The 25,008-nt window shown below is 55.9% G+C and overlaps 4 protein-coding genes across 4 annotated transcripts; all 4 read right to left on the bottom strand.

The window, feature by feature from the left end:
* Nucleotides 1-951: 951 nt before the first annotated feature.
* On the bottom strand, nt 952-3,752 carry LOC121151953 (2-acylglycerol O-acyltransferase 3-like). Its single transcript, XM_040973818.1, has 7 exons — nt 3,572-3,752; nt 2,937-3,044; nt 2,773-2,843; nt 2,320-2,524; nt 1,947-2,121; nt 1,260-1,462; nt 952-1,169 (listed from the first exon to the last, which is right to left on the bottom strand). Exons 1-7 carry the CDS (start codon nt 3,678-3,680, stop codon nt 1,015-1,017), a joined length of 1,026 nt encoding a protein of 341 aa, XP_040829752.1. The 5' UTR covers nt 3,681-3,752; the 3' UTR covers nt 952-1,014.
* A 4,928-nt stretch (nt 3,753-8,680) lies between these two features.
* On the bottom strand, nt 8,681-11,289 carry LOC121151954 (2-acylglycerol O-acyltransferase 3-like). Its single transcript, XM_040973819.1, has 7 exons — nt 11,109-11,289; nt 10,829-10,933; nt 10,679-10,749; nt 10,239-10,443; nt 9,838-10,012; nt 9,151-9,353; nt 8,681-9,060 (listed from the first exon to the last, which is right to left on the bottom strand). The coding sequence occupies exons 1-7, from the start codon at nt 11,215-11,217 to the stop codon at nt 8,906-8,908; spliced, it is 1,023 nt and encodes a 340-aa protein (XP_040829753.1). The 5' UTR covers nt 11,218-11,289; the 3' UTR covers nt 8,681-8,905.
* A 6,830-nt stretch (nt 11,290-18,119) lies between these two features.
* Nucleotides 18,120-20,511, bottom strand: LOC121151846 (2-acylglycerol O-acyltransferase 3-like). Its single transcript, XM_040973699.1, has 8 exons — nt 20,403-20,511; nt 20,335-20,343; nt 20,131-20,229; nt 19,980-20,050; nt 19,528-19,732; nt 19,106-19,280; nt 18,368-18,568; nt 18,120-18,276 (listed from the first exon to the last, which is right to left on the bottom strand). Exons 1-8 carry the CDS (start codon nt 20,509-20,511, stop codon nt 18,120-18,122), a joined length of 1,026 nt encoding a protein of 341 aa, XP_040829633.1.
* A 2,084-nt stretch (nt 20,512-22,595) lies between these two features.
* On the bottom strand, nt 22,596-25,008 carry LOC121151845 (2-acylglycerol O-acyltransferase 3-like). Its single transcript, XM_040973698.1, has 7 exons — nt 24,900-25,008; nt 24,582-24,689; nt 24,431-24,501; nt 23,991-24,195; nt 23,568-23,742; nt 22,841-23,043; nt 22,596-22,750 (listed from the first exon to the last, which is right to left on the bottom strand). Exons 1-7 carry the CDS (start codon nt 25,006-25,008, stop codon nt 22,596-22,598), a joined length of 1,026 nt encoding a protein of 341 aa, XP_040829632.1.

The following is a 25,008-nucleotide window of genomic DNA, read 5'->3' as shown; positions in this document are numbered from 1 at the left end:
GTGTTGTGGTCAGCCCAGGGGCAGTGTTTGGAGGCAGGGCCTGGGGAGAAGGGTGCTGAGTTGATTGGCTGGGCCTTAAAGGCTCAGTTGCAGTTGTCTTTGTGATCCTGGTTGGATGGAACTGCCATCCACCCGTGTGCAAGGAATTACAATCACAACTTGAGCTGATAAAGGTGCTGTGGGTTTGGCCTGCAACACTTTGAGTTGAAACAAGCTCCTGGTGCTCTCAGCCTGTGTTGGGCCATTGGTTACAGTATAATGCTGATGAAGACAAACTCTGGGAATATGAGTGTCTCTGCTCCCCTCACCAGTACTATCCTGCAATGAGGACCACAGTGAGGAGTGTGGCAACATCTTCCTGGCTCGTGTCCTGAGCCCAACTCTGTCCTAAGCACCTTTGGACTGCTTTCATGGAATGTCCAGAACAGTCTGGGAGGTTGAGCTGAGTGCTGGACTTGCAGGAACAAGAAATGCTGGGAAGAGTCTGTCTTGCACCCAGGCAGTCCACCAGTCTCAGGAACTCCCATAAGAGGGACAGGTGCAGGAGCAAGCACTGTACTGAGCTCTGTGTGCTCTGGGTCTGGGTTCCTCCCTTCCCTGCCTCTTGCAGGGCCCTGACCAGGCTCAGCTCCTGCCCCGTGGGTCCCCATCACCTTCACTGCACCTCCTCCATCCTGCTCACCTTTTGATGATGAATACCCCACCCACAGCTCCCCTCCCCAATCCATACAACCCTTGGGGGTGCCTGGCTAAGCAGATGCTTTCCTTCACAGAGGGAGAGGGAGAGGCTTGTCCCAGGTCCTGTGGTAGAGTCCTTTCTCCCTGGTGGGAGAATCAGGGTCCTGAGCCTCAATCCTAGGTACAACTCTGCAGCACAACCGGACAGGACAGGACTGGATGGGAGGGTTGGGCAGGGTGCAGTGCCCGGTCTCATGCTCACTTCCACCACAGCCTTTATTGGAGGGCAGAGGAGGGCAGCAGATGGGGGGCCACCAGGGAAAGGTGAGGGCAGGCCTAGCAGAGGATGAGGCGGGTGGAGGCAGGGATACCACAGCTTTCCTTGTGCTCCTCAAACAGTCGCTCCAGGGCCTCCATGTAGAGCCTGTGGTAGTGGTCAACCTGATCCTCAGTGGGTACACTGAGCTGGGGCACGAGGATGGGGGCGCCCACTGCAAGGGAGAGAGACATAGGTGAGTCAGAGGCTGCCATTGCAAGCACTGTGCCCATGGCTGCTCCCTCCAGTGCAGGTGGGCACTCACCGACGGTGGTGATGGGCCTGGCCAGGGGCAGCAGACCCCAGGAGTTGGATGAGAAGAGATTGCGGCCCCAGAAGATGCAGGGAGTAAAACCAAAGATTTTTTTGAAGATGACCTGACACAGGTACTGCCAGGAGTTTTTGGGAAACGTCTTAGTTTTGAAAGTGTCATTCTCCCCAAAGGAGTACACAGGCACCAGGGATGCCCTGCAGAGACAAATGCCATAGTCAGGTCCTGGACTGACCCCCATAATGGGCACTGGGTTTGGGGGCACTGCACATCCCTCCCCCAGCTCAACTGATACCACAACTGATCCCAGGCCTTTGGGAATGCACAATTATGTCTGCATAGAATGTTCTGGAAGGAAGTCTTATTTGTGTTGAGAAAGACCTGTGCAGTGGCCTCTCCACAGGTGCCTTCACACTCAGTGTTTGCACCTGCAGCCTTGGGGCAAGGCAGACCCAACCTTGTGAAGAGTGAAAGGTCAGGCCCCAGGGCTGACCTTTGTGTGGGCTTGGGAAGAGAACCCAGGACTGCTAGGACAGGGCCTGTGTCAGTTTGGGCCCCACCTCCCCACAGGGAAGGGCTGACAGGTGCAGCCAGGTGCAGGAGGCATAGTGCTCCCCCGCAAGGACATGGATGGCTGGATTAAGAGGGATGGCCCAGCCTGGGGAGCTGTGTGCCACTCACCCATGCCTTAGCGCCAGTCGAACGAAGCCTTTGCGATTCTGGAGTTCGAGGCAGTTTTGCCCTGGGGCTGCATACAGAGCCTCTTGTGCACCCCCAGGCACGATGACCACCACCTGGCCGAGCTTGGGGGGAGACAGGATGAAGTCCAGGCTGGCACGGCTCACAGGTCGCATTCCTGTGTCATGAGTAGAGATGGGGGGGCAGTCACCACACCATGTAGGACTATCTGTTTTCTCCCCTCACCCTTCAGCTTGGGACGTGTGAGTTTCACACCTTGTTCCCTCAAACCACAACAGTAGTTAGGGCAGGTCCCTGGGTCCTGTTGGGAGGATGGGGTCAAGCATTCGTTCCTCCCCATTCACCGTGTGCTCACCGCCACCCATGATGTAGTCCCGGTACACGGGTACGTAGAAGAGGCCGGCTAGTGTACAAAACCAGGACTGCAGCCCCGGGAAGCGCTGAGAGAAGTCATTGCACTCGGTGAGAAAGTTACAGAAGGCTCCTATGGACAGAATCCCATGGGGGTGGGCCCCCAGCACGTAGTTCTTGTTTGGGGGCAGCTCTGCCGTCTTCACCAGCTTGGCACAGTTGGGTAGAAGGACAGGAGTGAGGTATAGAAGATAGGTCATTGCTGGAGGTGCTGTCCTGTGCCCCAGCAGACCTCAGAGCTCAGGGTCCTGGGATGGGCTCAGGGTTCACCCCTCCACCCCCTGCTCCTGCGTCTTTGGGCAGCAGGGCTCAGGCTGCAGGACAGGGAAGGGTGAATAGCTGCAGGGGAGGGGCTGGTGGAGAGGAGGAAGCATCTCAAGCGAGGGTGACCCATCACCTTGATAGGAAAATAATCTCTTTGGTGTTTCCACATCCACCAGTTCCTATGAAATTGAGCCCATCTTCCTCCTGCGGGCAGAGATCTGGTTGGCTAAATGCCTAAGGCAACTTCTCCACCTCCCTGCCTCCCCCCCCCCCCACTGGAGCCCTGCCTGAGCTCACCTTGGCTGGGGGTGTCCCGGTCCAGGTAGAGCCACATCAGGTAGAGAATGGACAGAAACCAGAGTGGTGTGTAGAGCAGAAAGAAGAGAAGAAACGAGGAAAAAGGGCCTGGGGAAAGGTGAGAAAGAAGAGTGAGTTCCTTGGTCCATCATTGTGGCGTAGTGGTTTGATCTGCTGCCTGCTACACTGGCATCCCATTTGCACATTGCTTCATTCTGGGCTGTTCTGTTTTCCATCCAGCTCCCTGCTCATGTGCTTCGGGAAGCAGCTAAATAATGCCTATTGCCTGATTCTTGCCATCTGGGTCTCATGGGAGACCTGGATGAAGTGCCTAGCTCTTGTCTTTGGTCTCACCCAGCCCCATCTTCTACCACTATTTGGTGAGTGAACCGGGGGATGACAGACCTCTTAATTGTCTTTCTTCCTTTCACCTGTGAATCTGCCTTTCTAATAATTAGGAATCCTTTCTCCATGGAATCACACAGCTCTTCATCCCATCTCCTGCCTCCCCTCCGCCCCCTCCAAACTCCTTGCGGGATAATTCCCAGGTCTTGACCTTGTCTCTTTATCCAGGGGTACATTCCAGCACTACAGCCAATCTCCCTGCAGTCCCTCTTCCTGACTCCCACTCTCACCTAAGAACATCACAGCCAGCACATAGTGGAGAACGCTCAGGGCTTCTAGCCACTGCTTCCGCAGGGTTTTCATTGGATGAGAGGGAGGTAGAGCTGGGGGGGAATCCATCCCAGCAGCTCCCTTACCCTCAGGTGGCGTCACAGGTGTCCCCTGTCCCAGTGTCCAGTGTGTGGCTGAGGAGCTGCCTGCATATAGTCCCAGAGTCTCCAGGCAACTCCAAGACGGATCTCGAAGAATCCTGGCTGGGTGTCAGGCTGGGCTGGTCCTGGGAGGAGCTGGACTGGGGGTGGGATATGCAGGGGAGGGGCAGCACCTGGGTGTCCAGGGACTATGCAGGGAAGGAACAGAGGCTGGCCAGTCCGCTCACAGGGCCCCAGGCGCTGTTGGGCTGGTGCCCTAGAGCCCTCAGGGACTGGGCTGTGGAGGCGCCTGAGTGCTGAGCTCTTTGCAGATGTCTGTGAATGTTGGGGCTCCCTGGGCAGCCATTGTGGGCCTTGGTGGCAGTGCGGGCCGAGTCCACCAGTGTGGCCCTGGGCACAGGTGGCCTCTCCTTGTGCACAGGCCCCTGCACTGCCACAGCCTCTCCCAGCCTGCACCACTGCACTCTGTGTACTGTGTAGTTCCAGAAGGGCCTTGTGAAGGGTGAGAAGGCCGGCTCCCAGGGCAGGACGTGGTGCTGGGCTGCAGGGACTTGGAGTTGCTCAGCACTCCCATGGGTCTGTGGGTGCCCAGGGTGCTCTCCTGGCTCTGCTGCTCAGCACCGCGGCTTGCACTGGGGTGGAACAGCCAAGCTCGAATAACCTGGGCTGCTCTGGTTGGCAGCAGTGACCAGGACAGAGTTCACGGCTGGATGACCTAGTTGTCCAAGAGGCTCACAGTGGCAGGAATGGGGGTGGGACTGTGGTGTTTCAGGTAGAGACCCAGAGCAAGGAGGTCTAGCCCCAAGAAGGACAGTAGGACCCACACTGGTCTGAGGAGACAACTGTCAAGGTCACCAGCCAGGGAAGAGTTGGGTGGGGAGAGCACACAGCATGTGGGAGGTTCAGCCCCATGGTTTCTTTACTCCTGGGCTTATCCACGACCCCAGGCAGCCTGGACCAATTGTTTCCGGGTGCTGGGAAAGGCAAGCCTCAAGCTGGGTGTTCCCTGGAGACCCCAGCAACGCCCCCCCCAGCACCTAAGGGGTGAAGGGATAGCCCATAGACTGGAAGTCACCTGAGCTTCCCACTGGCCCTGTTTGTTTCCCTGGAGCTCTTGTCTCTCCCATTCCCTGTTACAGGGGGACACTCTGGTTCCAGGGTCCTCAAGCTCCCCAAGTGAGGCAACTTACAGGTGGGGTTGGCTCTTCCTTCCCAGTGCAGCGGCCTCCAGCTGAGCTCATGGAAGCACTCGTGCCCTTGGAGGAGGTGGACACTGAGGCTAAGGCCCAGGCCAACACACAAAGTATCCCCAGAGGCAAGGAAAAGGGCAGATCCAGAGGGCAGGGGACAAAGGCACACAGGGCAGTGCCGCAAGGGGTGGGGGTGGGGGTGAAGGAAGAGGCGTCTTGGGGAGTCCCAGATAGGACACCTCGTGACTCTGGATCTCAGCAGATCCTGGCCTGCAACACCTTCCCCCACCCCTGGGGATGCCATAAACAAAAAGCAGGAGACATGCTGCTCTGTTCTCCTGGGGAGGGAGAAAGGCAGAGTGGACCCAGAAGGAGGGGATGCGGGGGGAGGGTGGCACAGGAGGTGGGGCTGGCAGGAGGCTATGGCATCATCGTGTCGGCCCAACCCCTGCTGTGTCTGACGTCTCCCTCTCTTTGTGCATGACCTGCACCTGTCACCTGCTGGAATGGAGAGTGCTGGGTGCAGAAATTTCACTGCTGGTGGGGCCACCTGCTGGCCAACGGGAGTGGCCGTAAGCACAGTGAGGTTTGTTTGCTGGGAGTTGGTTTGGCAGTGGAGCAGCAGGGGCTCGATTGGTGCCTAGAAGGATAACCATAGTCCTGGCAGAGGCTGAACCCCAATAGGTCACCACGCCACTCCCACACTGAACTCTTTGGATGTCTCGGCTATCTTCCTACCTCTTGTTCTTACCCAATGAGCGTGTCATGGAAGAAAGAGGGTCTCTACATTTGGCCCATGTGTTCATTTGCATTTTGATATTTTCAATATCTGAGAGGAGATTCTTGGGAAAGAAAAGGCTAATTTCAGCCTACAATCTTGGTGGGGGGGGGTCATAGTTCACCTGGGCAGGTGTTGGTCGTGGTAGATGAGGAAGGATGATCATAAGAAAGATATAGGAAGCAGAGAGAAGACAGAGATGGAGATGCAGAAGACAGAGACAGAGGTAGAGATGGACATAGGGAGATTGATATAGACAAGCAAAGCAGAATTTGAACTCCAATTCTAATGAGCCCTCCCATGAGAACTGTCCCCCCAGGACAAACCCCCAGGGAGGTACAGACCTCCCCAGCCCCATCACACACCAGGGTTTCGTGCCTAGCCCATCTGTCAGTCACACAAAGGCATCAGATTTAACTGTCAGGAGCTTCACGGAGGCAAGTCCTCCTCAACCCCGTAACAGGGATAGTGACATCAGACTTGTCATTTATCCAAGGATACCCAAGAAGACTGAGTAAGTAAAACCAAGTTCCTGTTCACCCTGCCCTCCGCTAACACACAGCCCAGCCTCACACTCTTCATTTTTTAAAGTATTCCTTTATTTTAAAGACAGAGGGAGATACACACAGAGAGATGTGTCATCTACCCATTCACTCCCCCAAAAGGCAACAACAGCTGGGGCTGGATCAAGCTGATGCCAGGAGCCAGCAACTTCTTTCAGGTCTCCCATGTAGGTACAGAGGCCCAAGCTCTTGAGCCATCTTCTGTTGCTACCCCAACCCTGTTATCAGGGAGCTGCATGCATGTGGAGCATCTGGGACTCCAACCAGCGCCCATGCGGAATGCTAGCATTGCAGGCAACAGATTAATGTGTTGTGCCACAGCAAAGGTCCCAGGTACAGTGTGACCGCTCTGCAGGGACACACCTGAATCTCTACCTCATGCCTCGCCCCAGCAGCAGGTTCTAGTTCACAGAGACCAGCAGTGGCTGCCCTAGCCTCTCAGCCAAATCCTTGGCTGCCCATGCCCCTTCTAGGCATGCTTTTGCAATGCCTAGAAGGGGCCTGGTCGACTCTACTTCTGTTCTCAAGTAGTTCAGCAGAGTTGACCTTCACCAACACCCATGGAGTGGCCTCTGGCCTATCGGGCAGGACTCCCCTGAGCATGCTCGAGTCCCACAGTTGCAGTGCCTGGGTCTGAGACGCATCCCCACCTCCCGACTCCAGCATCCACTCAATGCACATCCTAGAAGGCAGAGGTGAGAGCCCATGTCACTGAATCTCTGGCATCCACACAAAGGACAGGATTGAGTTTCCAGCTCACGATTTCAGCCCTGGCCCAGGCCTCTGTTCAGTTGCCAGTTGGCATCCTGGCATTACATATCCCAGTCCTGGCTCCTGGGCAGGTAGGTGACTGTTAATAGTGCAAGTGATATCCTGCCACCCATGAGGGAGGGTAGGGATGTAATTCCTGGCTCCTGGCTTGGGTCTTCCCCACACATCTGGAGTGAATGACTAGATCAAAGGGCTCTCTCTCCTGGCGCTTGATGGTTACCCTGGTAACTGGAGAAGGGCTAAGCTTGCTCCAGAGCCCACTGTCAGGCTGCAGCAGGGAAGCACGGAATTCTGGCAGGCCCCAGAGGCAGCGGAATCACCGCGAAGGATTGAAGCCACCCCCTCTTCAGCTACCATGTCAGGGGGAGTTTAAAAGCCCTTTGCACCTCTCTTCCTGGCTCTTCTTCCTCTGTATCCCATGCCTTCATATTTCTCTTTCTGATACACGGGGAAGGGAAGCCCTTGACCGTGGTTAGCTGGAATAGAGGCCATCTAAATTAGTTTTCTTTTCCTGGTGATCGGCGCATCTTACAGCACTCTGTCACCCTCTGCCTCTCATATGCACAAATAAATACATGTCAAAAATAAACTTATATGTAACCATAAAACCCTTATCATAGGAAACATAACTTGTAGTTCTATAATATTAGCAAAGTTCTTGGGTTACAGTATCAAAAGCAGTAAAGTGTTCCCACACACTTAAGGGCAGTTAGTAAGTGTTATTTATCTGACGGGGGCACATATAGCATAATTACAGACAAGTTTGTCTCCAAAGCAGGGCCTGGTCTGACTCCCCAGACCCAGTACCCTTGTGGGTTCTGAGGGAGTCTCCCCGCCAAACCTGCTACTTTCAGAGAAAGCTCCTAACCTAACATGCGTTCCCTACCCCTTCACCTCTGACCCCGCCACTTTCTAATCAACCTCACAAGATCAGGTGAGGCTGTTGGCCTCCAGGGTCAGTTCTACTTCCTCTACCAGGTTCCCCCAGCTCCACAAAGAAGTCCCACCACATCCCCAGAGAGGGCCCCAGGAACCCCAAACTCCAGTGCTTATCACAGCGCCCCCTTGACCTTGGTGCCTCTAACCCAACGGAAGAACTGAGAGAGGCTTACAGGACAGTGACCCTGACAGTCACAATGACTTTGATGACACAGACCTTGTGCTGACCCTGACAGGTGCAGGAGCGAGAGATTAATGTTAAAGAACCTGCCAAAAAAATCCTTGGAGTGTGAGGGGGTTTCCCAGTTGGGATATGGTCCTACCATTATCTCATTAAGGGAGGCCTTCATTCTGCATCTGCTTTCATGGATGTCCAGAGCAGCCTGGGAGGTTGAGCTGAGTGCTGGACTTGCAGGAACAAGAAATGCTGGGAAGAGTCTGTCTTGCACCCAGGCAGTCCACTAGTCTCAGGAACTCCCGTAAGAGGGACAGGTGCAGGAGCAAGCCTGTACTGAGCTCTGTGTGCTCTGGGTCTGGGTTCCTCCCTTCCCTGCCTCTTGCAGGGCCCTGACCAGGCTCAGCTCCTGCCCCGTGGGTCCCCATCACCTTCACTGCACCTCCTCCATCCTGCTCACCTTTTGATGATGAATACCCCACCCACAGCTCCCCTCCCCAATCCATACAACCCTTGGGGGTGTCTGGCTAAGCAGATGCTTTCCTTCACAGAGGGAGAGGGAGAGGCTTGTCCCAGGTCCTGTGGTAGAGTCCTTTCTCCCTGGTGGGAGAATCAGGGTCCTGAGCCCCAATCCTAGGTACAACTCTGCAGCACGACTGGACAGGACAGGACTGGATGGGAGGGTTGGGCAGGGTGCAGTGCCTGGTCTCATGCTCACTTCCACCACAGCCTTTATTGGAGGGCAGAGGAGGGCAGCAGGGAAAGGTGAGGCCAGGTCTAGCAGAGGATGAGGCGGGTGGAGGCAGGGATACCACAGCTTTCCTTGTGCTCCTCAAACAGTCGCTCCAGGGCCTCCATGTAGAGCCTGTGGTAGTGGTCAACCTGCTCCTCAGTGGGTGCACTGAGCTGGGGCACAGGGATGGGGGCGCCCACTGCAAAGGAGGAAAACACAGGTGAGTCAGAGGCTGCCATTGCAAGCACTGTGCCCATGGCTGCTCCCTCCAGTGCAGGTGAGCACTCACCGACGGTGGTGATGGGCCTGGCCAGGGGCAGCAGACCCCAGGAGTTGGATGAGAAGAGATTGCGGCCCCAGAAGATGCAGGGAGATATTCTAGTGAATTTCTTGAAGGTGACCTGACACAGGTACTGCCAGGAGTTTTTGGGAAACGTCTTAGTTTTGAAAGTGTCATTCTCCCCAAAGGAGTACACAGGCACCAGGGATGCCCTGCAGAGACAAATGCCATAGTCAGGTCCTGGACTGACCCCCATAATGGGCACTGGGGTTGGGGGCACTGCACATCCCTCCCCCAGCTCAACTGATACCACAACTGATCCCAGGCCTTTGGGAATGCACAATTATGTCTGCATAGAATGTTCTGGAAGGAAGTCTTATTTGTGTTGAGAAAGACCTGTGCAGTGGCCTCTCCACAGGTGCCTTCACACTCAGTGTTTGCACCTGCAGCCTTGGGGCAAGGCAGACCCAACCTTGTGAAGAGTGAAAGGTCAGGCCCCAGGGCTGACCTTTGTGTGGGCTTGGGAAGAGAACCCAGGACTGCTAGGACAGGGCCTGTGTCAGTTTGGGCCCCACCTCCCCACAGGGAAGGGCTGACAGGTGCAGCCAGGTGCAGGAGGCATAGTGCTCCCCCGCAAGGACATGGATGGCTGGATTAAGAGGGATGGCCCAGCCTGGGGAGCTGTGTCCCACTCACCCATGCCTTAGCGCCAGTCGAACGAAGCCTTTGCGATTCTGGAGTTCGAGGCAGTTTTGCCCTGGGGCTGCATACAGAGCCTCTTGCGCACCCCCAGGCACGATGACCACTGCCAGGCCAAGCTGGTCCTGAGACAGGATGAAGTCCAGGCTGGCACGGCTCACAGGTCGCAGTCCTGTGTCATAAGCAGAGAGCAGGGGTGCAGTCAGTACTGTCTTAGCTCCCTGTTTCCTCACTGCACCCTGTAGCAGGGGAAGAGGGGTCCCAGGTCTCAGTCCTCATCTGCCCATTGCAAAGCCAGTTTATTGCTCAGGATGATTCAGTATCCTCAATAGGGGTCGTGATGCGGGTTGGGTACACTTTGACCAAGGGCTGTTTCCTCCCATTCAGTTGAGGCTCACCTAGAAGTATAATAAATTCCCGGAACCCTGGAATGTAGAAGAAACCATTCATCATGGCTATCCAGGGCTGAATCCCTGGGAAGCGTTGGGAGAAGTTGTTGCTTTCAGTGAGGAAATTACAGAAGAGTCCAGTGCACGTGATCCCATGGGGATGGGCCCCTAGCACGTAGTTCTGATTGGGGGACAGTTCTGCCGTCTTCACCAGCTTGACACGGTTGAGCAGAAGGAGAGGAGGGAGGCATAGAGGACAGGTCACTGCTGGAGCTGCTGCCCTGTGCCCCTGCAGACCTCAGAGCTTGGTCTACCCCTCCACCCCCTGCCCCTCTGTGTCCTTAGGCAGCAGGGTTTAAGCTGCAGGATAGGGAAGGGTGAGCAGGGGCAATGGCAGGGCATCGGGAGGGAGAAATTTGGAAGAGTTCCTGGGAAGGGTGACCCATCACCTTGATAGGAAAATAATCTCTTTGATGTTTCCATATCCGCCAGGTCCTTAACCACTCCCACCGTCTTCCCCCTGCGGGCAGAGATCTGGGTGGCTGAATGCCTGAGGCAGCCTCCCCATCTCTCCCACCTGGAGTACTGCCTGAGCTCACCTCGGCTGGGGGTGTCCCGGTCCAGGTAGAGCCACATCAAGTAGAGAACAGTTAGGGACCAGAGCCGCGTGAAGAGGAGGTAGATGAGAAGGATGGACCAAGGGCCTACGTGGAAGTGAGAAAGAAGAGTGGGTTTTCTAGGATTTTCAGCCTAGCCAGTCCTGGCTCCCACCTGCAGGGCATGTTGGAGCAGGGCATCTCCTTGGGTGCTGCCCCAGCTCCCCTTTGCCCAGGAGTCCCCTGCACTCGATTTTCTTGGCATTCTTGCCTGCTCTCTCACCTAAGAACAACACAGCCAGCACATAGTAGGCAGAGACCAGGGCTTCTAGCCACTGCTTCCGCAGGGTTTTCATTGGATGAGAGGGAGGTAGAGCTGGGGGGGAATCCATCCCAGCAGCTCCCTTACCCTCAGGTGGCGTCACAGGTGTCCCCTGTCCCAGTGTCCAGTGTGTGGCTGAGGAGCTGCCTGCATATAGTCCCAGAGTCTCCAGGCAACTCCAAGACGGATCTCGAAGAATCCTGGCTGGGTGTCAGGCTGGGCTGGTCCTGGGAGGAGCTGGACTGGGGGTGGGATATGCAGGGGAGGGGCAGCACCTGGGTGTCCAGGGACTATGCAGGGAGGGAACAGAGGCTGGCCAGTCCGCTCACAGGGCCCCAGGCGCTGTTGGGCTGGTGCCCTAGAGCCCTCAGGGACTGGGCTATGGAGGCGCCTGAGTGCTGAGCTCTTTGCAGATGTCTGTGAATGTTGGGGCTCCCTGGGCAGCCATTGTGGGCCTTGGTGGCAGTGCGGGCCGAGTCCACCAGTGTGGCCCTGGGCACAGGTGGCCTCTCCTTGTGCACAGGCCCCTGCACTGCCACAGCCTCTCCCAGCCTGCACCACTGCACTCTGTGTACTGTGTAGTTCCAGAAGGGCCTTGTGAAGGGTGAGAAGGCCGGCTCCCAGGGCAGGACGTGGTGCTGGGCTGCAGGGACTTGGAGTTGCTCAGCACTCCCATGGGTCTGTGGGTGCCCAGGGTGCTCTCCTGGCTCTGCTGCTCAGCACCGCGGCTTGCACTGGGGTGGAACAGCCAAGCTCGAATGACCTGGGCTGCTCTGGCTGGCAGCAGTGACCAGGACACAGTCAGGGCTCGGGTAATAAGGGGGAGGTGTCCCGTCCAACAGGACAGTCAACGGGGGTCGCAACCACCTAGGAGAGATTGGGGGACAAGAGACACAAAGAGTGGACAGCAAGACAGGATGTCTGATCAAGCTGTCAGTTTATTGATTTTAGTTGAGGGTTTTTATATTCTTCAGTAACTAAGGCTCAGGGAGGAAAGGAGAAACTAGGACGCAAGCCATGGTCTCCAGACCAATTGTTCCTGAGCAGCCACCATATCCACAATAGTAACCAGCATATCAACAATATCATAGGTAATCAGTAACAAGATGTCGGCAGGTACAGCATAAATCACATTCTAAAACAGTTGCTAGAAACAATTGAAGCTAAGCGTGTGATTAGTTTCACAACTTCTTTCCCAAGCATCTAGCCAGCCGGGGATTTTCCACTGGCCCATAGTTCTATATTCAAAATGGCTTCAGTGTGGCTATAGTACACGGCTCCTGACAGGGAGGGAGACTGAGCAGAAGATATCAGTTGAGAGAAGTGGGTCTAGGGTTGGAGGCTCAACTCTTACACAGCTCGGAGCTTGGAAACACCCCACCCTGGGCAAATTGTGGCCCAGGGACTCACCGAGGGTCTGTTGTTGGGTGGCCCTCTAGGGCAGCAGGAAGCCTTGGGGCATTGCCTCAGTGGCTGGAGCCCCAAATTGTGGGAACTTGGGGGCAGAGCAGCTGGAACCAGTGAAGCCTTGCCCTTGGCCTCGCTGCTCCTCACCCTGCTATGTCGGTGCTTGGGACCCTGGGGCTGGACAGCAGAGAGATAAACCTGGCCTTGGCATAGGAGAGCAGACCTCTGAGACTCCTATCTGGGCATGGGGAGATGAGAGGGGAAGTCCCTGCCCCATAGATAGGAAGATGGAGACAGAGAGATGATGGTATTGAAGCTCGGCAGAACCAAGTTAAAGGGCTTTGAGATAGGATCTGAACTAGAGACTGGATTCTGGGCCCAGGTCCCCCATTCCTTTCAGTCTGAATATGCCTCACTAAGGGTGAGTGCTGAGGGCCACTAGGAGGGGAGGAGAAATAGGGACAGGGGAGGGATCAAGGCATCTCCGGCTGCATGCCAAGAGTAGTGACCTGCTCTGGGAATCCACAACGCCACCTGCAGGCACTCGGCTGAGTGGCCACAGAGAGAACAGGCCAGCATCCATACCTGCATGTCCACTTACCCATGCCTCAGCACCAGGTGTACAAAACCTTTGTGATTCAGGAGTTAGAGGCAGCGCTGCCAGGGGGAGGTAGAAAAAAGGTCCTGGCCTCCTCCAGTGACAACCACTGCCTGGCCAAGCTGGGACTGAGACAAAGTCCAGGCTGGGGCGGCTCACGGGATGCAGTCCTGTGACAAGAGTGGGGTGGGGAGGAGCAGTCATAACCTTCCCTATTCCCTCATGAGAAGCAAGAGCTCAACCCTCTGTTCTGCCTCTACTGGCCATTGCAGAATGGGACCAAAGGTCCAGGAAGATTCAGTGTTCTTGATGGGGTGGGGATCCTGATGGTAGGGGCAACACTTGGCCAAGGGCTGTTTCCTCCCGATCAACATGAGGCTTGGCTATAAGCATGATATAATAATCTTGGGACAGGGGGACACAAAAGATGCCAGCCAGGATGGTCATCTAGGGCTGCAGCCCCAAAAAGCACTGGGAGAAATTTTTGCACTTGACGAGAAAGTTATAGAAGGGTGTGGTGCTTGTGATTCTGTTGGGGTGTGATCCTAGTAAGTAGTTCTGGTTGGTAGGCAGCTCTGCCGTCTTCACCAGCTTGGCACAGTTGGGCAGGAGGAGAGAAGGAAAGCATAGAGGACAGGACACAGCTGGAGGTTCTGCCTTCTGCCCCAGCAGACTTCACAGCTCAGGATTCTGGGATGGGCTCAGAGTCTACTTCTCTACCCCCTGCCCTTCTGTGTCCTTGGGCAGCAGGGTTCAGGCTGCAGGACAGGGAAGGGTGAGCAAGGGACAGGGCAGGGAAGAGAGGAGGGTAAGGGGAGGCATCTCTGGGAATGGTGACCCATCACCTTGATAGGCAAATAATCTCTTTGCTGTTCCCTCTTGGACAGTATATTAGCCACTCCCACTTGTCTTCCCCTTGTAGGCAGAGATCCGGGTGGTGGAATGCCTGAGGCAGCCACCTCAAGTCTCCCCTGCCTGAGCTCACCTTGGCTTGAGTGTCCCAGGCCATGTTGATCCACATCAAGTAGAGAACAGACAGAAACCACAAGTGCTGTGGTCCTTTTGCCTTCCCAAGATGTGGGGGTCACTCTTCCTGCCAGAGACTCTTCTGGGTGGATATCAACAGTCTGAAATGGAGACAGTTCTGACCTCAGCAGACAGAGCGAACTCTGCTGGGGCGTTCAGTCAACAAAGTAGCAAGTGGTCAAAGACCACGGCCTCGTGGCAGGTGTAAGAGAAAGATCCTTGGGAGGGCAGCCTGAAATCCTGTCCTCCTCCTTCCTCTGGCCAGGATGCTCTCCAGGGTTGCTGGGCAGGCTCAGGATCTGGTCTGCAATGAGAAGGAGGTGGAGAGGTGCCTTTAGCGATTGCCCCATCAGTAGAGAAATTAGATACTCAGAAAACTGCTGGGACCAGCTTCCTCTTCTTCCCCATACCCATAAAATCCATGCTTAGTGTCTCTGCCCCTCTTATATCTAGTGTATCCTCTCCTTCTTCACCCTGACTCATGCTTGTAGGGCTAGGCAGTGATGGTTACCATGGTAACCATAGTAGGGTGGAGTTTGCCTCCAACCCGGTCCCAGGTGGCAATCGGAATGGAGGGGAGAATTCTGGCAGGTGCCTGGGGCCGTGAAATCACCGTTGCACCAATAAGGGACACAAACCCATATCCCCCCTCCAAATAAGGGCCGAGGACCCCCATTTCGGCCTCCGTGTGAAGAGGGGTTTGCACATCTCTTCCTGGCTTTTCCATCTTCTGTGGCTCGGTCTGACTTTCTGCCGCACGGGGAGGTGAAGCCCGTGACCACAGTTCCCTGAAATAAAACTGTTTAAATTCTTATTTGGCTGATATATACTTTCCTTGGTGGTTGGCAAATCAAACAGGCAGGACCCCAAGAAGGAGGAGACCCACTGAGAGACAAGAGGGAGGGGCTGTGCACAGGGGCACCCACAGCTCTGAGCAGCCCCCCTCTTGGCCTCACCCACTGGCTCTGGTCCCACCTTCATGTCTAACATCTTTGCTGCCCTGCACAGAAGACCCACCAAGGAAGGGAGGGGTCACAGGAACCCCAGAAATGATCAGGGGCTGGAGTGAAGTCCAACCCAAGGGAAGGTCTGAACTGTGCGCATGGGGAGAGAGTTAGCAGGTAGGGGAACAGGGCTCTGGTAAAGTGGATCTTAGGATGGGATGGTGGAAGTCACCCAGGCACTCTGAAAGCCCTGTCATTCCTCTGCACCCCACATTCCTGCAGTATTGGTGGCCTGTAGCCTAAGGCATTGGGTTGAGACGAGGGTGAGAATCAAAGGGAGGGATTGAAAGCAGGTGACCTTACTCAGAGGTAGAGTCCACATTTCTAGCTCACAGACTCTCCCCAGGAGTCCATTCAAGCAAAGCAGGTGGGACAAAGTGGGGACAAGAGAGAGTCAGAAAAGGAGACTGAAAGTCAGACAGGGAGGCAGAGTGATCAAGGAAGGAAAAGAGAGCAGGGGAGCCTGGAGGTGTACACAGGGATGCCCTGGGACAATCTACCCACGATGTGGGGATGGGGACCATAGCAGGAGCAGGCGGCAGAGCAGCAGAGCGCCACAGGAAGCTGCGCGTAGGCGTCGCAGGGGAGGGGAATGGTTGAGAGCAGGACTGAGACTCATAACAGCACCGCCACAGACCCAAGGTGGTCTTGGCCCAGAGGTGGCCTCGCTGCGGAACGTCCAGTTCGGCTTGCAGTTCAGTGGGGATTCCAGTGCCCTGTAGGTGGAGCTTTGGGCAGCAGAGAAGAGTCCCAGGACTCAGGGGCAGCGACAAGGGTGGCTGAATCCCTGGCTGGTGTCATCATTGCCTGTTCCCACCAACAGCAATGCTATTCTCACATGGGGGCTGCTCCCATTGTCAGGAAATGGAGTCTGGATGTTGGGGAGGGTGCACCCTGCATTTTGCCTGGTCAGGAGTCAGGACTGTGCCAGGGCCACAGATGGTCACAGCGTGGGTCCAGGGCATGGAAGCCAGAGAAGGAGGCGTTCTAGGTCCAGGTGGGCTTAGATGTTGGACAGCCCGGTGAGGTTTATGGTCAGCAGGTGGTGCTATTGATGCATGAAAGCCCAAAGCCTTTACAACAGGAGCTGTGTAGGGAAAGCCTGCAACTGTCCTTACTCCCACAGCAGAAACAACATGGGAAGGACTGAGAGCAGACCCAGTCCCCAGTGGGCTCCAGGCCACAGACATCTGGGCTGTCCCCACCTTAGAAAGACAAGGAAACTCTCACAGAAGAGCCCAGCAGGTGTACAGGCAGAACCAAGTCTGGGCCTGACGCTGGCTGATGTGTGAGAGTCCTTCTTCCCAGCCCAGAGAACTTGGACTAATAGCTGCTCTGGCCCCACCCAGCTCCCTGTCTGTAGCAAGTCTGGGTAAAGCAGGCAAGACACCCAGGATTGGGTTGCTGTCACCCACCTGGTACCTGGGTTGAGTTCCCAGGTCATGGTGGTGGCAATGAAGCCTTCATGGGCCTTTGGGGGTGACCCAGAGGGTGGGAGCGCCCCGTGTCTCTGTCTCAGTCTCAGTGCCTCTCAAACAGAGAGCAAGGATATTTCCACAGAGAAAACCAAAGACTGCCATCAGGCCAAGCAGCTCTGAGCTGCCCAGTGACCTCCCAGGGACCAGATCCCAGGCTGGGATCCCAAGGGTAAGGAGTGTGAGCTGGTGCATCTCTCCCATCCCGGTCACTTCTGGAGGAATGAACCCTAATGTCTCATTTTTATCCCACACTATCCCCATCGGGTTTGCCAACGGTCAGGGCAAGGACAGGGCAGGAGGAGGTCACCCTTGGTCGCCCTCCCCTAGCATCCCTACCCCAGGCCCAAGCCCCTGCAGCCTCCATCACCAGTATGGGGGACTTCACATCCTCAGGCCAAGAAGGGGAAGGGACATGATTCCAAGGGCAACCTCTAGTGACCACAGTGCACTGCACCAGGTGTGACCCAGGAGCTGGCAGGGCCAGAGTCAGCTCCCGGGATGAGGGAGCATCCTGGCCTGGATACTGCACAAGGAGGCTCCAGGAGCACCCTGGGGTGTTCCCACTAGGTCTTCCTCCCCCAGTCCTGGAGCAGTACTGCGCCAAGGAGCAAGGGGTGCCACCAGAGTCAGACAATGCTGAGCTGAGCTTCCCATATGGTTTGGAGCCCCTTAAACACCATGTGTGGGCATCAGTCCCCAGGGTGGCATCATTGCATGGAGTGAATGTGGAGCGCTGAGAACCAGGCCCTGTGCCAGGAGCTACCTAGGGGATTTAGAAGGGGCTGTGGGACACAAATTATTCTTCTCTGTGGTTTGGAGGTGATTTTTCTTTTTAATGGTTTTTGATTCATATTGAAAATCACAGTTACAGAGAAAGTGAGAGCTCTTCCATTCGCTGAATCGTTATCCCAGATGACTGCACCAGGCTAAGCCAGCTAAGCCTAGCAGTCACGACCTCCATCCGAGTCTCCCATGTCCATGCAAGGACCCAAACACTTGGGCCATTTGCTGCTGCTTTCCCAGGGAACTGTGTGATCCAGATCCTGATGGGACTCGATCCCCCATTCGCCATGAAGGTGTGAACAGAACCTGAGCTGACACAAGAGCCATGACCTTGAACCTGCAACGGGATTTCTCCAAGAGCCTGTGCCAGGTGCTGTCAGAGAGAGAGCAGAGCTGATGAGACAGATGTGCAACCATTAGTCTCTCCCATCTGAGCAAGTAACCCTGGAGTGATGACAGCAGCAGGAGTGTCCCCTGGCTCTTGTCCTGAGCCTGACTCTGTCCTAAGGCTTCCAGTCTTCATTCACTGAATCTCCACAGCAGCCTAGGAAGTTGGGCCCACAGCTGGGCTAACAGGAGCTCTTCATGCTGATAAAAGGCACCCTGGAGTCAATACTGGAGGATAGAAAAAAGGCAAGAGCTGGAGTAAGGCTCAGGATTCCCCAGGATGCCAGTCCTAGCGGAAGGTGAGGTGGCTTGAGGTCGGAACGCCACAGCTTTCCTCGTGCTCCTCAAACAGTCGCTCCAGGGCCTCCATGTAGAGCCTGTGGTAGTGGTCAACCTGCTTCTCAGTGGGTGTGCTGAGCTGGGGCACGGGGATGGGGGCGCCCACTGCAGGAGAGGGAGACACAGGTGAGTCAGAGGCTGCCATTACAAGCACTGCTCCCCCATGATCGCTCGCTCCTGTGCAGGTGGGCAATCACCATGGTGGTAATGGGCGTGGAAAGGGGCAGCAGACCCCAGGAGTTGGATGAGAAGAGACTTTGACCCCAGAAGACACAGGGTGGAAAACCAATGATCTTCTTGAAGATGACCTGGAACACATACTGCCAGGAGCCTTTGGTGAAAGTCATGCTATTGAAGACGTCATTCTCCCCAAAGGAGTACACAGGCACCAGGGATGCCCTGCAGACAGCAGAGTTATGGTCAAGTCCTGGACTGCCTGAAACTGGCACGTTGGGGGTTCTACATTTCTGCTCTGACTTCCTGTTAGCCTCTCCCTAAGGCATTTGGAAGCTCATGACTATGTGTGTACACAAATTTCTGGAAGGATGCCTCACCTGTGTTGAGAAATGCCTGTGCAGTAGACTTTCCTTCGCACTCAGGGTTTGCACCTGCAGCCCTGGGGCAAGGCTGGCACAGCGTTGGGTAGAGGTAAAGGTCAAGTCCTAGAATTTTTCTCTGAGACAGGAGTTGAGAGCCCTGGGTTTCAGCACAGGGGGCTTTACTCTGCTTAACTGACCCTGCCTGGGTCAGGAGGCTAGAAGCCTGGGGAATCAGGAATGCACAAGGTATTTAGTAAGGCCAAGAGGGGCCTAAAATAAGTCCAATGCGTGATGTGAGTGTGATGCTCAGTTCTGGACACTCCAGCATCACCTGCAGGCATTCAGAGGGGTGGACACACAGAGCACAGCCCAGCGTGGGGTCTCACAATCCACTCACCCATGCCTCAGTGCCAGGCGAACAAAGCCTTTGTGTCTCTTGAGTGCAAGGCAGTGTTGTCCTGGGATTGTGTACAGGGATTCCTGGGCACCCCCGGTGACAATGACCACTGCCTGGCCCAGCTGGGGCTGAGACAGGACAAAGTCCAGGCTGTGACGGCTCACGGGTCGCAGTCCTGTGGCAAGAGCAGGTGGGAGCAGTCAGCACTGCACCTGGGGTTCCTAGTCTTTCTCCCAACCCTATAGCATGGAAAGGGGGGCCCCTTCTCCCTCCTCCCACCACCCACTATCACCCCTCCTCTGCTCCTGCAGAGTAGGCTCAGTGTTCAGGACAGGTGCCCTGTCCCCCTCCCACATGAGTTTCAGATTCCTGGAAGGAGCACACTGGACAGGGATGTTCCCCCCATTAACTTTGCGGCTCACCAGCAGCCATGATGTAGTCCCGGAAGACTGGTAGGTGGAAGAGGCCGGCCAGAGTGGCTAGCCAGGGCTGTATTCCTGGGAATTGCTGGGAGAAGCCGTTGCAATTAGTGAGGAAATTACAGAAGACTCCAGTGCACATGATTCCATGGGGGTGAGATCCCAGCACATAGTTCTGGTTAGGGGGCAGTTCTGCCGTCTTCACCAGCTTTGCACAGTTGAGCAAGAGGAGAGAAGGAAGACATAGAGAACAGGACACAGCTGGAGGTGCTGCCCTCTGTCCCTGCAGACCTAAGAGCTCAGTGTTCTGGGATGGGCTCAGGGTCCACCTCTCCACCCCTGCCCCTCTGTTCCTTGGGCAGCAGGGCTCAGGCTGCAGGACAGGGAAGGGTGAGCAGGTGCAGGGGTGGAGGTAGAGGAGGGGACAAAGCATTTCATGGGAGGGTAGCCATCACCTTGATAGGAAAATAATCCCTTTGCTGTTTCCAGACTTCCCAGTGCCTTGTGCTATCGTACTGTCGTCCCCCTGCGGGCAGAGATCCGGGTGGCCGAATGCCTTAGGCAGCCTGCTCATCTCTCCCCACCTGGAGCCCTGCCTGAGCTCACCTTGGCTGGGGGTGTCCCGGTCCAGGTAGAGCCACATCAGGTAGATAACAGTCAGAGGCCAGAGCCGGGTGAAGAGCAGGTAGTATAGTAAAAGGGCAACTGAATTTCTCAGCCCATTCCTCCTCCTGCATTCACGTAGCACCTGGCTGGAGCATCTCCTTTGACCTTGTCCCTGTCCCTTGGTCCAGGTGTCCCAGCCACCACACAGCCATCCTCCCTGCAGTCCTCTCCCTGGGCTGTCCCCAGGCACCCCAGCCTCCCCCTCCTCTCACCTAGAAACAGGAAAGCCAGCACATAGTGGAGGGCGCCAAGTGCTTCTAGCCATTGCTTCTGCAGGGTCTTGGTGGGGTGAGAGGGTGGAGGTGCTGTGTGGATGTCCATCCCAGCAGCTCCCTCTTCCTGGAGGGTCAGGGTGGGTCTCAGGTGTCCCCTGTGTCAGTGTCCAGCATGTGGCATGGGAGCAGGCTTTTCTTGAGCCCCCCAAATCTGTAATCTCTTCTGGAACTGATCTTGAATGTGCTGCATTTGTCAATCTGGGCTTGCCCCTGGGAGGAGCAGGGCAGGGGTGAATGTGTGCAGGGGGAGGGGGTGGTACGTGATGCCCTGCACTAGATACTGGGAGGGGACAAGTAGCTTGCCAGTATGCTTGTGGTCTCCAGGTGCAGGCAGGCAGCAGGAACCAAACTGGAGACTGCAATGAGTAGGATGTTGAATAGTGACTTCTCGACTCTCCTTAGGAGCCACTGCTGGCTTTGAGGCCAGAGTGTCTTCCCACTGATCACAGAAATGCACTAATGCCATATGATCATCCCCTCCTGATGGTTGCCCAATGGCTGTCATGTGCCTAAGTGAGAGCCACTAGCACATGGACAGAAACAACCTAGCACACTTTTACTCCTTGAGCTGCTAAAGAAATCGCTCCCCATGGAGTGTGGGCAGTGCGTCCATCTGTGCCAGCTGTACCCTGCTGCTCTGGGGTGGCCACCTATCTGCCAGTAAAACAGCACAGCAGAACCCACTCCTACAGCCCAGAGCTGGACATCCGTGCTCCACAGGACCCTCACAGTCAGAAACCCCAGTGGTCAGGGACCATGCTCAGCTGGTACTCAGGGCTCCCACACGCAGCCCAGCCCTGCCTGCTGTGTCCCAGAGCAGCTGGAGGCTCTAGCTCTCCTGGAAGGAAAAGATGGGGATCAAGGATGCCCTGGGGGATCCCAGGTGGCAGAATGCCTGAGACAGCTCACCCATTCAGCTCAGGTGCACCCCGACACGGCTTCCCTTCACCCCTGTTCCAACAATGACTCACCGATTCCTTCTGAGAGTGGACCTGCTGGCTCAGGGCTCCGTGTCCAGCCTCGCTCAACCAGCACAACCCCCTGACAGCCCCAGGTTTGCACAGCAGACAGGCAGCTGGGTTTTGAAGGCAAGAGCAAGGAGGGCACTGTGCAGGCAGTGCTGGGACCAGAAGTTGTTTCCTGACCCCATCCATGTAGGAGGAGGGTGAGGCTTTCACCCCTGCCCATGAGCAGAGGTGAAGGTGGAGGTGGGATCATCAGCAGAGAGTAGAGACAGGCACAGCCCCAGGCCAGGCCCAGGTGGGAGAAGCCCCAGGCCAGGGGCCTTTTGCATCAGGACCACGTGGGGGCAGCAGTGTAAGAGGAGGGTCCAGAAGGATGCCACTGAGCTGAGGGTGCCCACCCCTGCTGTTCGGGACTGTGGCTGTTGGAGGTAGCCCCCAGTCTTCATCGAAGCCCCATCCCTCCCAGCACAGTGACCTCAGAATGATTCCTGTGGTGGCCATATCACCACGAAAATGTGTCTAGAGCACCCTGTGAGTGTCTTCTTGCTGAAGATTCTAGCCCAGCCAAGGATGCAGACCAGGGCTAGTGGGTACGGAGTGTGCACCTCTCAGAGATACGGTTCAGGAGCAGAACTGGGGCCATGGACAGGGATTTGGAGGGTGCTGTGAGACCCCAACTATCTGGTAAACCTGGTACTCAGTTTTTGTTTAAAAGATTTGTTTAATTATTTTGAAAATTAAGGCTACAGATATAGAGAGATCTTCCATCTGCTGAATCAGTGCACAAGTGACCGTATGAGTCAGGGTCAGCTAAATCCAGCAGCAAGGACCACCATCCTACTCACATTTCAAGGCCTGCTCCTCAGCTTTCCTTACCACTCTGTGCTGACCCTGGAGGGCCTGTGGCTAAGCAGGAGCCTTTCTTCATAGAGGGAAAGCCTATGCCCAGGTCCTGTGGCAGAGTCCTCTCTCCCCGGTGGGAGAATCAGGGTCCTGAGTGCCAATCCCATGTGCGACTCTGTAGCATGAGAGGACAGGAAGGTTGGGTAGGGCAATGTCTCTAGAGGTGCTCACTTCCGCCACAGTCTTTATTAGAGGGTGGGGCAGAGCAGGAGCTGGGGGACTCAGGGCACAGGTTCAGGACTCCAGGAAGGTGAGGGCAGGCCTAGAGGAAGGTGAGGTGGCTGGAGGCAGAGATGCCACAGCTTTCCTTGTGTTCCTCAAACAGTCGCTCCAGGGCCTCCATGTAGAGCCTATGGTAGTGGTCAACCTGCTTCTCAGTGGGTGTGCTGAGCTGGGGCACAGGGATGGGGGCGCCCACTGCAGGAGAGGGAGACACAGGTAAGCGCAAGGTTGCCGTTGTCCACTCTGCCCCCATGATCGCTCGCTCCTGTGCAGGTGGGCACTCACCAACAGTGGTGATGGGCGTGGAAAGGGGCAGCAGACCCCAGGAGTTGGGTGAGAAGAGACTCCGACCCCAGAAGACACAGGGTGGAAAACCAATGATCTTCTTGAAGATGACCTGGAACACATACTGCCAGGAGCCTTCTGGAAAAACCTTACTATTGAAGGTGTCATTCTCCCCAAAGGAGTACACAGGCACCAGGGATGCCCTGCAGAGAGATTGGGATGGTTGGGTCCTGCATTGACCCCCCTCAATGAACACTTTATGGATTCAGATCTCTCTTCAGTTCTCACTTGGAAGCTCATGATCATGTCTGTACAAAATGTTCTGGAGACGCCTCTCCTGTGTTGAGAAATGCCTGTACAGTGGGCTTTGCACATGCACCTTCTCACTCAGGGTTTGCACCTGCAGCCCTGGGGCAAGGCCGGCACCAGCCTTGTATTCAGGGAAAAGTCAAATGCAAGGGTTTGCTTTTGAGGCAGAATCAGAAAGAGAACCCAGAATTTCTGGTCCCACAGTCCTTGTTCTAATAAGTTCTAATAAGTGCTGAGAGTGGAGGGAGCCTGGGACTTTGGCACCACAGAGGCCAGACACCAGACCCTGAGGTGCTTCCAGGTGCTTCCAGGTGTGGAGTGTGATGCTCAGTTCTGGACACTCCAGCATCACCTGCAGGCATTCAGAGGGGTGGACACACAGAGCACAGCCCAGCGTGGGGTCTCACAATCCACTCACCCATGCCTCAGTGCCAGGCGAACAAAGCCTTTGTGTCTCTTGAGTGCAAGGCAGTGTTGTCCTGGGGTTGTGTACAGGGATTCCTGGGCACCCCCGGTGACAATGACCACTGCCTGGCCCAGCTGGGGCTGAGACAGGACAAAGTCCAGGCTGTGACGGCTCACGGGTCGCAGTCCTGTGGCAAGAGCAGGTGGGGAGCAGTCAGCACTGCACCTGGGGTTCCTAGTCTTTCTCCCAACCCTATAGCATGGAAAGGGGGGCCCCTTCTCCCTCCTCCCACCACCCACTATCACCCCTCCCCTGCTCCTGCAGAGTAGGCTCAGTGTTCAGGACAGGTGCCCTGGTCCCCCTCTCACATGAGTTTCAGATTCCTGGAGGGAGCACACTGGACAGGGATGTTCCCCCATTAACTTTGCGGCTCACCAGCAGCCATGATGTAGTCCCGGAAGACTGGTAGGTGGAAGAGGCCAGCCAGAGTGGCTAGCCAGGGCTGTATTCCTGGGAATTGCTGGGAGAAGCCGTTGCAATTAGTGAGGAAATTACAGAAGACTCCAGTGCACATGATTCCATGGGGGTGAGATCCCAGCACATAGTTCTGGTTAGGGGGCAGCTCTGCCGTCTTCACCAGCTTTGCACAGATGAGCAAGAGGACAGAAGGAAGACATAGTTGGAAGTGCTGCCCTCTGTCCCTGCAGACCTAAGAGCTCAGTGTTCTGGGATGGGCTCAGGGTCCACCTCTCCACCCCTGCCCCTCTGTTCCTTGGGCAGCAGGGCTCAGGCTGCAGGACAGGGAAGGGTGAGCAGGGGCAGGGGTGGGGATGGGACAGGAGGGAAGAGGTGAATCTGGGGTGGGTAGCCATCACCTTGATAGGAAAATAATCCCTCTGATGTTTCCAAATCAACCAGGTCTTTAACCACTTCCACTGTCGTCCCCCTGCGGGCAGAGATCCGGGTGGCCGAATGCCTTAGGCAGCCTCCTCATCTCTCCCCACCTGGAGCCCTGCCTGAGCTCACCTTGGCTGGGGGTGTCCCGGTCCAGGTAGAGCCACATCAGGTAGATAACAGTCAGAGGCCAGAGCCGCGTGAAGAGGAGGTAGTATAGTAGAAGGGCAGCACAAGGGACTGGGGTAGGGGAGGAAGAAGCATGAGTCTCCCAGAACTGGATTTCTCAGCCCATTCCTCCTCCTGCATTCACGTAGCACCTGGCTGGAGCATCTCCTTTGACCTTGTCCCTGTCCCTTGGTCCAGGTGTTCCGGCCACCACACAGCCATCCTCCCTGCAGTCCTCTCCCTGGGCTGTCCCCAGGCACCCCAGCCTCCCCCTCCTCTCACCTAGAAACAGGAAAGCCAGCACATAGTGGAGGGCGCCAAGTGCTTCTAGCCATTGCTTCTGCAGGGTCTTGGTGGGGTGAGAGGGTGGAGGTGCTGTGTGGATGTCCAT

Source organism: Ochotona curzoniae, unplaced genomic scaffold, assembly GCF_017591425.1.
Source record: "Ochotona curzoniae isolate NIBS_2020 unplaced genomic scaffold, NIBS_Ocur_1.0 contig_2321, whole genome shotgun sequence".
In the NCBI taxonomy this organism is placed as follows: Eukaryota; Metazoa; Chordata; class Mammalia; order Lagomorpha; family Ochotonidae; genus Ochotona; species Ochotona curzoniae.
This window is presented reverse-complemented; position numbering and strand designations above follow the sequence as displayed.